At 45.9% G+C, this 15,385-nt stretch overlaps 1 protein-coding gene across 4 annotated transcripts in view; it reads right to left on the reverse strand.

Moving 5' to 3' along the window:
• Positions 1–3,014: 3,014 nt before the first annotated feature.
• The window catches only part of MCTP2 (multiple C2 and transmembrane domain containing 2), a 159,501-nt gene continuing 147,130 nt past the window's right edge, over positions 3,015–15,385 (reverse strand). For all 4 annotated transcript variants that reach the window (XM_064158037.1, XM_064158035.1, XM_064158036.1 and 1 more), the window contains 4 exons: positions 13,712–13,821; positions 9,771–9,880; positions 6,982–7,079; positions 3,015–4,301 (listed from right to left, as the gene is read on the reverse strand). In XM_064158037.1, the coding sequence (XP_064014107.1) occupies positions 4,233–4,301; positions 6,982–7,079; positions 9,771–9,880; positions 13,712–13,821 (387 nt within the window). In that variant the 3' untranslated portion in view covers positions 3,015–4,232. The remainder of the gene's footprint in view (positions 4,302–6,981; positions 7,080–9,770; positions 9,881–13,711; positions 13,822–15,385) is intronic.

The following is a 15,385-nucleotide window of genomic DNA, read 5'->3' on the forward strand; positions in this document are numbered from 1 at the left end:
GCAGAGTGTATGCTGCAAAGAATAGGAAACACATCTCCTAGTGCAAGTACTGTAGCAGAGTGTATGCTGCAAAGAATAGGAAACACATCTCCTAGTGCAAGTACTGTAGCAGAGTGTATGCTGCAAAGAATAGGAAACACATCTCCTAGTGCAAGTACTGTAGCAGAGTGTATGCTGCAAAGAATAGGAAACACATCTCCTAGTGCAAGCACTGTAGCAGAGTGTATGCTGCAAAGAATAGGAAACACATCTCCTAGTGCAAGCACTGTAGCAGAGTGTATGCTGCAAAGAATAGGAAACACATCTCCTAGTGCAAGCACTGTAGCAGAGTGTATGCTGCAAAGAATAGGAAACACATCTCCTAGTGGAAGCACTATAGCAGAGTGTATGCTGCAAAGAATAGGAAACACATCTCCTAGTGCAGATAAACTAAAAGCATCAGCTTGACCTCAAATGTTTATTGCATTTCAAACAGCATTTGTCAAAACAAAGAGCTCATTACAACATATATAGCTACTGGACCATCCAAACCCATTTCATTTGGTATGTCTCCAGCATAACAATCTAATACAACTTATTTTGAAATCCAACATATCTACACTAATAAAATAAAATAAACCCTCAAACAACTGAAACAAACCCCCCCAAAAAACCCCAAACAAAACATCACCCTGTCCCCTGAACAGAAATCAGTTCCATGTGGAAAAGTCTATAGGACAAAGGAAAAAAAAAAATCAACTCTTCAAAGTATCAGTCCCAACTTCTGAATAAATAAACTATTTTTTTCCTCCCTGCAGTTGAATGTTTTCACTCAAATCAACAATCAGATCTCACATGCCTTGCTGAAACACGTCTGACTTTGGTCCTTCCAAAATGACAAGACTACAGTATGGTAAACCAGATGATACTTTGAAGTGAGACAATGAGGCATTGTGTACGCAGAAGATTGAGAAACTGGTTTAACAAAAGGGGTCCAGGGACATCTCTATTGTATGCACAAGAAGGAGATTTACTGGAGGTTTTGTAATTCCTACAAGGCTCTTTCCAACCAGCTTCATTAACTTGAAGTAAATCAAATCATGCAGAGATCTGGCTCAGCCAGAGAGACGTGCCGGGAAAGATGCAAAATGAAGAAGAACAGACACAAGATGATAAGCTTTAGAATCTTTGGCATTCTGCAGACACATTGTCAAGGGTTTCAAATCTGTGTATTCCTCCATTTTCAGATCTGTATAGTCCTCCACTTCCCCCCCTTCCCAAACTCACCTAGAAATACATTACACATGTACCCAGCTCTGTGCAGGCAGGGCCAGGCGAGCACACATGCACACAAAGAGACATTGCTGTGGCTTTTTAAACCAGGATAATCTTTCTTCCCTATCTTTCCATTTGCAGCTACACACAGCTTTGCATAAGCAAAACACATTCTTTATCCAATCAAGTCTATGGAAATGTGCCTCCCTTTATTCAAAGGCACAGCAGGGCTTGTGACTTTGAAAACATAAACTTAGAATCATGGAATCAGCCAAGGTTGGAAGGGAGCACAAGGATCAGCCACTTCCAAGCCCCATGCCATGCCCAGGGACACCCTACCCTAGGAGCAGGCTGCTCAGAGCCTCATCCAGCCTGGCCTTAAGCACCTCCAGCAATGGGGCCTCAACCACCTCCCTGGGCAACCCATTCCAGCCTCTCACCACTCTCATGCTCAACAACTTCCTCCTCACCTCCACTGAATCTCCCCACCTCCAGTTTTGCTCCATTCCCCCCAGTCCTGTCACTCCCTGATAGCCTAAAAAGTGCCTCCCCAGCTCTTTTGTAGCCCCCTGCAGATGCTGGAAGGCCACAAGAAGGTCACCTGGGAGCCTCCTCTTCTGCAGCCTGCACAGCCCCAACTCTTTCAGTCTGTGCTCACAGCAGAGCTGCTGCAGCCCTCTGAGCATCCTCCTGGCCCTGCTCTGGACACACTCCAGCATCTCCACAGCCCTCTTGTAATGGGGGCTCCGGAACTGGATGCACTACTCCAGATGGGGTCTCAGCAGAGCGGAGTAAAGGGGGAGAATCACCTCCCTGAACCTGCAGGCCACACTTCTCCTGCTGCAGCCCAGGCTCTGGTTGGCCCTAAAAAAAAAACAAACCCTGAGCACTGAATCTGGCTGGTAATCCACTAGGAGACACTCTGGTGTTCACTTACCTACTTCAGACTTAGGCAACAGGCCCACAAGGCTGCATTACTGAACCACAGAGCCAAACCCATGTGGATCACTGATCCTTAAGCCAGCTTTTATGCAGCATGCCCTTAATTGTATGACTTCCAAAGCCTTCTGTTTGTCAGAAAGAGACCTGTCTCTCAGGGAGTGGTTTGCACAGTGAACTAGCCCAGAGGATGCTTGGTGGCAATTCCTGACAAGGAATCATAGAATGGTTTAAGTCAGAAGGGACCTCAAAGCTCATCCAGTTCCAAACCCCTGCCATAGGCAGGGACACCTCCCACTAGAACAGGTCACTCAGGGCCTCATCCAATCTGGTACTGAACATCTCCAGGAGGGAGCAGCCACAACCTCCCTGGGCAACCTGCTCCAGTGTTTCACCACCTTCACTGCAAAGAGCTTCTTCCTAACATCCAGTTTAAATCTCCCCTTTGCCAGTTTAAACCAACTACTCTTTGTCCTGTCAATACAAGACCTTGTCAATAGTCCCTCCCTAGCCCTCCTGTAGGTCCCCTTCAGATACTAGAAGGCCACTCCAAGGTCTCCTTGATGCCTTCTCTTCTCCAGGCTGAAGAGCCCCAACTCTTGCAGCCTGTCCTCACAGGAGAGCTGCTCCAGCCCTCTGAGCATCTTTGTGGCCTTTCGTGGGGCTCCACAAGAAGCAGCTCCATCTCTCATGCTACCAATGACATATGGTGGTGACAAGTCACTCCCACAAGAGCCTACAGCACCTAGAGGGCCACGCTCACACCAAAACTAAGCAGGTTCACATATGCTTCTTTCAGTTTCCCCACATGACATCAATAATGCTGGTTATCTGAATTGTATTAAGCAAAAGTACATTAGCTCAAAGATTGGCAAGCAAGCAATTATGTTCTCCTCAGAACAGAAAATGGGGCTCCTTTCCTCTGTCTCTTCATTGCTCAGTTTCTCTAGGACTGCATTTTATGACCCTCTCCTTGTGAACCACCAAGAAAGACTCCAACAAGACATCAGTGGTGGACCAAAGCCTCCAGGCCCTTGCACAGCCACATCTTTAGGCACCATGCTCTCTGCAGAGTCACTTGTTTCTTTAAGGCTATAAAGTGGTTTTTTTTTCCCTCTTGGAGCTGTAGTGCTGACCCCTCTGGCTTTAGACAGGAAAACAACAGCTATGCTGAAAATATCTGATGAGATGGAATTATAAAAGGCAAGTCAACAGAGTCTTTTCAGGTCAGTGACTTAGGCTTTTCCACAATCTCTTAATCCTTTCACGGCAGAAGGTTCTCATGCATCCATTGCCAGCAATGGATCTTTGATGATTCCAGTATTCAAAGAGTTAACCACAGGGTGGGCTTAAAAAAAAAAAAAGTAAGGGAAAAGAATAAAAGTGAGAGGAAAAAAAAAGAAGGGAAAAGAAAAACTCACAAGTGCTGGATGAAATATTGAGATACTGCTGGAGCTTGCAGCTCTTTCTGCTAATTATGATAAAAAACTTTCTCAAATGTACACTGCTTGAACAGAAGATGGGTATCAAAGGCTTGTTAATTCAGAGCTTAAACCTTTCTAGGCACAGTGATTTAGCTCAGAAAAGAATAGCTCTCCTATCTTAATGTAAATCTGGTGGATATGTTAAAAACTGGTTCAGAGCATCTCTTCGCATCAGCTCAGTTGATCTGCTACACCAAGTGGAATTATCTCTCCCTACATAAACCAGGGAGTGCTGCCACATCCAGCCTTGCCTCTGCAATCAAAGGGAAGGGAAAAAGGTGCAGCTGCACCTCCCCTCTCCTCCTCACCCCACAAACTAGTTCTTACATCCCACCTTGCTCTGGTTTTTTTTTGGGAGGGGTTACAACTCCGTGGGGAGAGACAACCCAAAAAGGACAACCCAAGAGAGGTGTTCAGCAAAAATAAACAACACTGCATCTTCCAGATCAAAAAGTCTGTGGCAGTAACTATAGTGCTGTTCTGAAGCAAGAAGGGGAGGGCAGAAGCTGATGTGCACACGGAGGGAGATGCTGCACTCCAAGATCCTGCTGCATCCTATAGCGCGCTCCGCTTCCTCCTAATGGGGCTGGAGCTGCTGTATGGTTTCAATTCAGCATGCTGCACCTGTAAAAACAAACAGACATGACGTTTGCAGTTAGGTAACTCTAGCTCACTACAGTGTGTGCTAATGGCTCCCCAAGGACAAAGCAAGGGAAACCAAGGAAGGTTCAAAAGTAATGAATCATTTTCTAAACACAGGAACATGGGGGATTAATTGCAGGAAGGATTTGAGAAGTCATGCATCATTTCTTGAAACAAAAACATTAAAAGCAGGTTTTTCTAATGAGGTACATGGGGTTCTACCTGATTTCAGCAAGGCAGGCTAGATCTTTGGGGCTTGCTCTGCTTTGGGAGCTGTTTTTCTTATCCTTCTGGCATTAACCTGTAAGTTTAATAAACATCTCTCAAGAGCTTCCACTCAAGTGGATCCCAATATGGAGGGAGAGGACAGTTCAGTTGTTACAACTGTGCAAAGAGCTTGGGATGCTGACACATTTAATTGTTCCCAAACAGGGACCCAGACAAAGCTGCCTCCACCTTTTAAAGCAAATTTATATGCAATATAATGGTTAAGCTGACAAGGACAGTGTAACCTCTAAATGGTCTGCTGCGCTACTGAAATCATAGAATCAACCAGGTTGAAAGAGACCTCCAAGCTCAGCCAGTCCAACCTAGCACCCAGCCCTAGCCAATCAACCAGACCATGGCACTAAGTGCCTCGTCCAGGCTTTTCTTGAACACCTCTAGGGACGACAACTCCACCACCTCCCTGGGCAGCCCATTCCAATGCCAATCACTCTCTCTGCCAACAACTTCCTCCTAACATCCAGCCTAGACCTCCCCTGGCACAGCTTGAGACTGTGTCCCCTTGTTCTGTTGCTGCTTGCCTGGCAGGAGAGATCAACCCCACCTGGCTACAGCCTCCCTTCAGGTAGTGGTAAACAGCAATGAGCTCTGCCCTGAGCCTCCTCTTCTCCAGGCTGCACACCCCCAGCTCCCTCAGCCTTTCCTCATAGGGTTTGTGTTCCAGGCCTCTCACCAGCTTCGTTGCCCTTCTCTGGACATATTCCAGTATCTCAACATCTCTCTTGAATTGAGAAGCCCAGAACATGGTGCAACTTTTTCATTCCTCTGTCTTTTGTCCAACATGTGTGGGGGGGTTAAATATCTAATATACAGACAGGTTTAACTTCTGACTTGCTGCAGCAACACAGTACAATGATACTGCACTGCCAGCACATAAAACAAAGCAGAGGGGCTTTGGAGCTGCCATGGGTGTCTTTTCTCTAGAGCATGTGGCTTTCACACAGGCTCACTATTTCTAGCACTAGTGGAAGACTGCAAGGGCTTGTCCCATGGTAGAAACTTTTATAATTCCTCCTCTAGAAAGTGCTTATCATTTCCCTTGGAGAGCTCAAAGCATCTCCAAATGATAGAAACCACTTAAGGAAATGTTATAAATGTAAATGTTAAATAAAATATAAATAGGAAAGCAGCTTATCTTTAAACCTAAACAGTAAAAGGGCATATGCAAACCATCACTGCACATCCAGAGTGCTCTGCAAGAGCAATGGCAAAAGTTTAATCTCTCCAGGATCATTTCTGCTTGGCATTTTTTCTTTCCACCAGTCTATGGTGAGATTTCTCTCAAGTTATTAGTGCTGCCACTAACCAATCTGGTGGCCTCTTGCAAGCAAGGTCACCAGAAGCCTTCCCCAGCCTTGTTTCTACCAGATGCCTCAACACTGCATGTGGGCAATTATTCTTCTGTCTCCAACAGAGCAAAACCACTCTAGGCGAGACTGAGATCCTCTCCTTCACAGTGAGCAGCACCTCCCTGTGAAAGTGCCATGATACACAGGGGAAGGTACAATGACAGTGGGATCCAGGGCATCAGGATCAGGCCCTGAGGACACAGATTCCAGCTGATTAAAACAAAAGAAAGAATCCATTATGTTGTGTGGCTTTGTTACTCAGCAAGACTACTTTCCTTTCTCCAAGAGAAATAAACAGATCTTGACACTCTAAAGGACTGATTGTTGAAATAACTTGCAGGAAGACAGGCAAGATTACTGAAGACAGTGTTGCTGGTGAAAAGAAATAGGAGAAGAGACAAGACCTGACTGAAATTGAGAGAAGAGAGATGCTGGTTAGATTAAAAGTTATCATTCCATAATGGTTGAAGATAAGTCTGATCAACCACAGGGTATTTTGTACACAGCTCAAGGCTTTGTTTCAAGAAAAAGAGGAGCAAAGAGTTGTCCAAGGGAGGTCTGAAGCTGAAGGTGGGTGGCAAGAAAAGAATTTGGAGGGACAGCTGATTAAAAAAAACCCCAACAAAACACAGGGCAAGCAGAAATAATGTCCCCTCCCCCTCATCTTGAGAAAAGGGAGAATTCAGTAAAGCCTTTTGGATGGTTATCTCTATCAAAAAGACTATTTTTCTCTCCCCTCTACACAAATACCAGAGCAGAAAGGTGACAGCCATCACAGTTCACTAACCATGCTGGGTGATTTTCCAGATCATTTTTAAGTAAGTCTTCTTTTTTTTTTTCCCAGGATAATTTTTCTGCAATCATTTTAGCCTTCTGACAAAGGATTTGGGCTCCCATCTCTTCTAACACTCTTCTCCCCCTCCCTTTGTGGATTTCGCCTGATTCCTTATCTTTCTTACTGGCATCCTATTCCCCGAGCAGAGCACCCAGCCTGCTGCCACTGGTGGTGGTGGCCGCTCATTACCTACCTTTTGAACATCAGATGGTACCCTGGAGAGGAAATCTAGCAGCTCATTATTGTCGATGGCATAGGGATTTCTAAGCTTCTTAGTAAATTTATTTATGCCTAGAAAACAGGACAAAAAGAAAACAATGCAACGCTTTTCTATTCCCTCCACCCTAAATTGTTCAGCCAAGACGAGGATGGGAAGAGGAATTCACAAGTAAAAATTGGCGTGAAAGCAGTGCCTCCGACTTAAAGCCATGCACATGTTCCCTGTCATGTGGAATCCTTCACGAGTGCCTCCTGGAGGAAATAGAGAAGGTGGTTTCTAAAGGTTTTTTCCCTACTTTGGGGATCATCTGTCACCAACAATGTGGCAAAAGAGATTGCTGCACACATTCACTCTGGGGGATATGGTGGGGAGAAGGCACAAATCCGCAGCCGAGACTGCCGTTCAGTCTGCTGTCCTATGTGACCAAAGGCATTCTGCCTCCTCTTGCCAAGGGAAATGGAGGGCTCTGAAAATAATTGGACAGGATAAAGGGTTTTTTCCCTTCCATTTCTTCTGAAAAATGAAAGCTTCCCTTCCCCATCGTGTCTCACGGCTTATCATCTCTGCAGAACCACATTTGACAAGTTGGTCATATTACGATGCTGTGGGAAGCTGTAAAAACTTATCACAAGGTTTACTTTATTTTGATCTTAGAGTGAATAATTTGGCTTATTAGCTGCAGCAACAGCATTCCTCATCTCCATGGACTGAGCTATGCTTCAGCTGTCAGTGCTAGTTCATAGTCTGGACAAAAGATTGCAGCATTTCATAGAACCATAGAATCAACTAGGTTGGAAGAGACCTCCAAGATCATCCAGTCCAACCTATCACCCAGCCCTATACAGTCAACTAGACCATGGCACTAAGTGCCTCATCCAGTCCCTTCTTGAAGACCTCCAGGGATGGTGCCTCCACCACCTCCCTGGGCAGCCCATTCCAATAGGAAATCACTCTCTCTGTGAAGAACTTCCTCCTAACATCTAACCTATACCTACCCCGGCACAACTTGAGACTGTGTCCCCTTGTTCTTTTGCTGGTTGCCTGGGAGAAGAGGCCACCCCCCACCTGGCTACAACCTCCCTTTAGGTAGTTGTAGACAGCAATGAGCTCTGCCCTGAGCCTCCTCTTCTGCAGGCTGCACACCCCCAGCTCCCTCAGCCTCTCCTCATAGGGTTTGTGTTCCAGGCCCTTCACCAGCTTTGTTGCCCTTCTCTGGACGTGCTCCAGCACCTCAACATCTCTCTTGAATTGAGGTGCCCAGAACTGGACACATTTCTATCACTGCGGAGGTCCTCTGCTCCCTTTGAGGAAAGGGAGTGATAAGCAGCCCTTAGCCAGCACCATCTGTATCGCATGGAAAGCAAGAGACCTGAGCACCCTTCCCAACTGTACCCTTGTGCCAGTGCAGCCACTTAATACCCAACTGCCACCACCTCCCCACTGAAGAACAGCAGCTAGCAGTGTGTCTACATAAAGATGTGGTAGAAGAGCAAAGGATCATTAGGCAAAGGCAAAAAACCAATCAGGTGGTCTGCTTTAAAGGATAGCAAAAAACAATCACATGCTGGTCGCCCCTGAGGATCATAGCACAGCATTCAACTCCATCATGCCCCTGTCCAAAAATCTCATAGCAGTTTCCCTGAAAATGATTTCAAACATGATGGCTGCTCCAGCCTTTTCCTCTCTGAAATGTAACTGCTTCACATCCGAGATGCAGCTTCTGCGCCGTGCGCTCGTAGCAAAATGCCAACACTGTTTTCTGTGTACCTGATTTTTAAACCCCAGAAAATACCATAAGGTCTTTTGAGGCCTTGCCACAGGGTAGTTGTTTAACATGTATCATATTTGAAGGCCCTGTCAGTCTAGATGATGTTGACTGGATGTATAGTTTTCATGTACTCGCCATGTCTTCCATACAAGAACAGCAATATTTCGTTACTGAACTTTTTACTCCTAGCAATTTCTCTCCTTCCCTTCTGCCCTTTCCTTTTTTGATGTAATCCTTTATTTCATTTATTTTTGTGTCCTTTTTGTACTGCTACCTCCTCCTTCCTTCCATTTGCTGTATTCAAGAGAACCAAGGCAGCAGCAGATGGCTCAGCCTTGGGCAGGTGATGTGGGGGTTCCCTGCAGCCCAGAGGCCACACTGGGGCTGAGCTTTGGTAGTTTGGTACACCATGTTCTTAGCCTTTGTACCACTATCACTCTGACATAGAAACTATCACTCTAATACAGAAACCATCACTCTGAGATAGAAGGCCATTCTGAGATGAAGAAAGTCTTCAGCAACTGGAATACTTCAGTCTCTTTTTGTTGAAGATCATCTTCTTCATAATACCAACAGGAAAGTTCATGTTAAAGCCACTGCTCCTCCTGATGGCAGGGGAGTTAAAACCCAAAAGGTTCCAGGCCTTTACAGTCCAGCTTTTCAAACATATCTTGTCCATTCTTTATCATTTCCCAAATAGAGGGCTCCAGAACCAGGATGCTAATTAGTCTCCTACATGATAAGTTTGAAAGTAGCTTATCTAAGCTAATGCTCTTCTTGTGGTGCTGCTGGAGACTTACCAAAAACCCTATGAAAAGCAGATCACCTGAACAGCCAGGGGAGGGGAAAATGGCAATTTAAGAAACTTCCTAGCATATTTATTCACCTCAAAGCAACAGCACTATGTAACTGGTCGCTTAAAGCTTGTTTGCTTTCATCCTGTAGGCATCCATTGTATTTATCACATGCAAATGAGACACAGTGGAGCACTTACCCCAGATTAAAACAATGTACCTCAGTGGTATGAAATACAAAACGACTGTTGCTGCTGCCAGGACCAAGCAGGCCAGGACAGAGAGGAAAGGCACCGTCCAGTTGAATGTGCTGTAAAGAAAAGCAATAATCTTTCTCAATGGCTCTGCTTTTGGAGACTGCCTGTACTCTGCTATCCAATAATAATGACCTCTTTGCAGTGCTGCTGCATTCAAATGCACTGTAAATGGCAGACGTTTGGAGGGTGGAGAAGCAAATTCCTGTATCTGGATGCTGCAATGGATTAAGGGAGTTAGCTAAAAGGAAGGTATCACGATAAGAAAAGAGAAGGTAGCCTCTGGGGAGCCCAGGAGAGTTGTTAGGCATGTAGCAAGTTGGTTTTATTTCTTCTTATACATGTCACATGTGTTATACCTCTGCTCACCAGTCAGCTCTCCATTATTCATGGGCAGATTATCTGATCTGGGGACAAGGCCAAACCACAGGTGCAAGCCATCTGAGCTGGCTCCACTGGGTGACAGTGGAGGTGACAGGGAATGTGTGTCAGTGCACGACTGTAATGGGGCAGGTAGCCAGACTCAATCCTATCAGTAGCTTGGAATGGATTAATCATGACTGCTGATAAAGAGTTAAAGAGCATAGAATCACAGATTCATAGAATCATCCAGCTTGGAAGAGACCTCCAAACTCATCCAGTCCAACCTAGCACCCAGCTGTCCAATCAACCAGACCATGGCACTAAGCAGTTAAAGCCATTTCTCTGTATACTATTAGGGATTAACATTCTACAGAACCCTCTCCTGACTGGCACATTTGCTTTTATGCTGTTACATTTACAACATTCCTTACCACATTGTATATCTCCTCCTAATCTGTCCTAGTGAGGCCTCATCTGAAGCATTATGTCCAAGTCTGGGCTTCCCAATTCAAGAGGGACAGGGAACTGCTTGAGAGGATACAGCAAGCAGCTACAAAGATGACCAGGAAACTGAAACATCCATTTTATGAAAAAAGACTGAGGGACTTGAGGCTTTTTAGAAGAATATGAGGGGAGATCTTATCAGTGCTCTTTGCAGGAGGGTTGGACTGGATGGCCTTTGGAGGTCCCTTCCAACCCAAACCATTCCATGATAGAAGGTTATCTTGAGTAAGCTATGGCATGCTGCTTGGGACAGCATCAGTCCAAGCTTTTGCACATCAGCAACCTCCCAAGGAGAGCACCCTCAGGAGGCTCAGGCATCACAGCAACTCAGACCTTTGCAGCACTGCTGTAGAAATCAGGACTTTCTTTTCACTCAGACTCTTCACTCCCAGCTAGTGGCTGCTCAGAAGTGGTGTCCCCCAGAGCTCAGGTTTGGGACCAGGTTTGTTAAACATCCTCATCAACAACATGAACAAGGAGATCAAGTCACTTGCAGTGATTTTGCAGCTGATACAGTACTGGGAGGAAATGTTCTCTGGTGGAGGGCAGGAAGGCTCTATAGAGTGACCTGGCCAGGCTGGATCCATGGACTGGAGAGCAGAAGGCTCTGAGATGATCTTATTGTGGCCTTTCACTATCTTAAGGGGGCCTACAAGAAAGCTGGGGAAGGACTTTTTAGGATGTCAAGTCACTACCTGAATGGAAGAAAGCTGGAAATGGGGAGATTCAGACTGGATGTTAGGAAGAAGCTCTTCAGCATGAGGATGGTGAGAGCCTGGAAGGGGTTGCCCAGGGAGGTGGTGGAAGCCTCATCCCAGGAGGTATTTAAGGCCAGGCTGGATGAGGCACTGGACAGCTTGATGTAGTGTGAGGTGTCCCTGCCCATGGCATGGGGGTTGGCACTAGATGATCCCTTGTGGGATCATCCCAGGGGACCAACCCTGATTGATTCTATGGTTCTATGACTTGAGGTGAGCAGCTATTGCTAACACACCCCTGAAGTTGCTTTGTCCCCCTGTGGTCTTGTAAGACACTGCTCCACAGCAGGCACCAACCATTGAGACACCTGCACAACATGAGTATAAATCAGCTCATGGGTGGATTTACGCATCTGAGCATCTCTGATTCCTGCAATCCTGCCACCACATCATGATGATGGGGAGTAGGAAGATGAGAGACTCAACATGGACCACTTATCAGGCTACAGAACAGGACGAACTTCCCTTGACAGATAAAATTAATAGGATGCTAAAAGAATTACTTTTAAGCTTCAATAGATGTATTAAATATTAAGTAAAGATAGGTGGGAGAGGATCCATCATTATCAATCAATGCAGCTTAAAGTAAAAGGGGGGAAAAAAAAAACCCTGGCAAAACAGCTCAATTCAGTGAAACTCCTAAAACTCCCTGTGACTGTGTCAGTGGAATGACAGACAGAAGCTGCAGCACAATTTAGCCTGTCACTTAGAGAGAAACTCTGGTGGCAATTTTTTAATGGCACAGTACTGTTTGAGCTGCAGTGGAATTCCTCCGGAATTACATCGGGCAGCCGCACTAATACCCCAGTGTCTTCTTTAAGATCATTGTTACCACAATGAATACAAGAATTAAGAGGGTTTAAAGCACTCTTGAGTCTTCCTGCCATGCAGCTGGGCAGAACAGTGCCCTGTTCATGGACTGGAATATATCTTTGGGCCACTTCCACCCCAGCTGGGGTGTCCGTCTCGGAACCGAGGCACATGCGGTTGCTGTATTTTTAGCTTGAACCCAGCTCCTCGTCCCAGGGCCTTGATCACAAACCATCACTTTGTGTTCAAAACAGAAAACAATGGGGGGACAATTAAGCTGCAAGAAAGATTGGGTTATACAAGCTTGTGTGTGTTTGTGGGTGAGGTTTTTCTTTTTATAGGCACTTCACCTCCCTCTCTTGCAAGGTCAGGACTATCCTATCTGCCACAAGACCCAGAAAACCCCCTTGGGGCTTCCTTATGGCATCACCAGGAAGCAGACAGCTCAAAGTGATAAAGAGAGATGAGCATCAAAACACTGAGCAGGGAAATAAGTGATTGGTAACCCCTGTAACCAGGCTAGGGCAGAGAGGGCATGGGAAAAGCAACATCAACTATTAATTCCTACCTACATTCCATGAAGGGAACTAAAAAATCCTCCTGTTACTCCTGTGCCCACAGTTTCAAGCAATATCTTCTCTTGGTGGCATCATTACTCCCTACCCCAGCACAGACAGACAAGGCTAGAAGTAGAATCATAGAATCAACCAGGTTGAAAGAGACCTCCAAGATCATCCAGTCAAACTGACCTCCCAGTCCTGTCTTATTAACCAGACCATGGCACTAAGTGTCTCATCCAGGCTTTGCTTCAACACCTCCAGGGACAGTGACTCCACCACCTCCCTGGACAGCCCATTCCAATGCCAATCACTCTCTCTGGGAAGAACTTCCTCCTAACATCCAGCCTAGACCTGCCCTGGCACAGCTTGAGACTGTGTCCCACTCTTCTGTTGCTGTGTGCCTGGCAGCAGAGCCCAACCCCACCTGGCTACAACCTCCCTTCAGGTAGTTGTAGCCAACAATGAGCTCTGCCCTGAGCCTCCTCTTCTGCAGGCTGCACACCCCCAGCTCCCTCAGCCTTTCCTCACAGGGCTGTGCTCCAGGCCCCTCCCCAGTCTTGCTGCCCTTCTCTGGACACCTTCCAGTATCTCAACATCTCTCTTGAATTGAGAACTGGGCACAGTACTCAAGGTGTGGCCTCTGGGTGAATGTGAGAGCTACATCAGCAGAGTATATGGCTTCTCTTCTATGCTTTGGAAAAGATTTTTGGAGTAAAGGACTGTGTAACAAAGAATGGTGGTAGGACTGGTCAGGCTTTCCTGCTACACCTTCCAGTCATTTCTAGATCAAGAAATTCACTCCACCTTAGTCCTGCTGGCTTGGCTTGATTGTAAACCATGGTTAAGCAAGAAAAAAAGAGAAAGAAATAGATAAATAAACCCAATTGCTTACTTTTTAATCCTCTCTCCAAATGATGCTGTCTCTTCTAAGATGGTTTGAACAGCAATGATGATCTCTTGGACCATGTGGATTCTGTCAATTAAGCCTTTCTTCTCAGATTCCTAACAAAACACAAAGAAAACCAAAGCATTTTATACACTACTGGTTAACAAGTTCCTATGAAGTAACAAGGATTCCCAATGCTGCTGATGGATCCATGAGCTCAAGTGTAGCAGTGAAGGACAGAGAGAAGACACACTGTGAGCTTATTACATGCAATTAAAGTGAAGACATAATTCCCTGCAATTTCTTCCTTTCCTGAGCTCATGGGTAGAGGTTTTGACATAGAATCATAGAATTAACCAGGCTGGAAGAGACCTCCAAGATCATCCAGTCCAACATCATCTAACACAAGCTGACTGCAGGATCTCAGGCTGGGCTTTCACTGAAGAACCCAGCTCAATGTGAGCCAGCAGTGCACTCATGCAGCCCAGAAGGGAAATCTTACCCTAGGCTGCATTAAGAGGAGCAGCAGGGCAAAAGAGGAGATTCTGCCCCTTCACTCTGCTCTGGTGAGACCCCACCTCAGACACTATGCCCAGTTCTGGCATCCCCAGCATAAAGTGGATACAGCTGCTGGAGTAGGTCCAGAGGAGGGCCACAAATACGATCCAGGGCCTGGAACATCTCTGCTATGAGGATAGACTGAGGATAGGTTGTTGAGCCTGGAGAAGAAAAGACTCTGGGGGGAACTTAGAGCAGCCTTCCAGTACCTGAAGGAATCCTACAGGAAGGCTGCAGAGGGACTTTTCATAAAGATGCTTAGCAATGGGACAAGAGGGAATGGGTTGAAGCTGACTGCTGCTAGGCTCTTCTCACAGGTAGTTTGAAACTGAACAAGGGGGAATGGCCTCAAGCTCAGGCTGGGGAGATTTAGGTTAGATATTAGGAAAAAGTTTTTCAGGAGGAGAGTGGTCAGGGACTGGAATGAGCTGCCCAGGGAGGTGGTGCAGTCAGCCAGCCTGGATGTGTTTAAGGGTGGTTCAGATGTGGTGCTTAGGGCTATGGTTCAAGGTGAATCTTGTAGAGTGGGGCTCTAGGTTGGACTTGGTGAGCTTGAGGGGCTTTGCCAACCTGGATGCCTCTGTGATTCTAAGGCAGAGAAGGGTTAGAGTGGATCTTAGGACAAAGTTCTTCGGTAGGACAGTGGTGAGACTCTGGAACAAGCTGCCCAGGGATGTTGTGGATACCTCCTCTCTGGGGATGTTCAAAGCCAGGTTGGATGAAGCTTTAAGCAGCTGAGTCTAGTTGAGAGGCATGCCTGCCCATAGCAGGGAAGCTGAAGTAGTTATCTCTAATCCCTTTCAACCTAAGCCAAACCAGAAGCAAGCATCCAGCTGACTTGTGGCGAGTGCTCAGTGCCTTGCAAGAACAAGAACATTCTTGTACAGAACTTCTGAGCAGCACTTTTCTGAGCTTTGTAGGCTCCAACAAGTCAAGCTTGTTTTCTGTATATAAATTAGCAGCTCCAGAGTGAATGCAACATTTAGTTGTTTTGTGTCATGTGTTTTACAATCTGTATACAGAGATCTATTCTTTTACTGGGGAAGGGGAAAAAAAAAAACCACAAGGAAAAAAAATGTCATTTTCCTTTTACAGAAGCCATCTCAACTTCCATTTCTTACT

Source organism: Pogoniulus pusillus, chromosome 17 (assembly GCF_015220805.1).
Source record: "Pogoniulus pusillus isolate bPogPus1 chromosome 17, bPogPus1.pri, whole genome shotgun sequence".
In the NCBI taxonomy this organism is placed as follows: Eukaryota; Metazoa; Chordata; class Aves; order Piciformes; family Lybiidae; genus Pogoniulus; species Pogoniulus pusillus.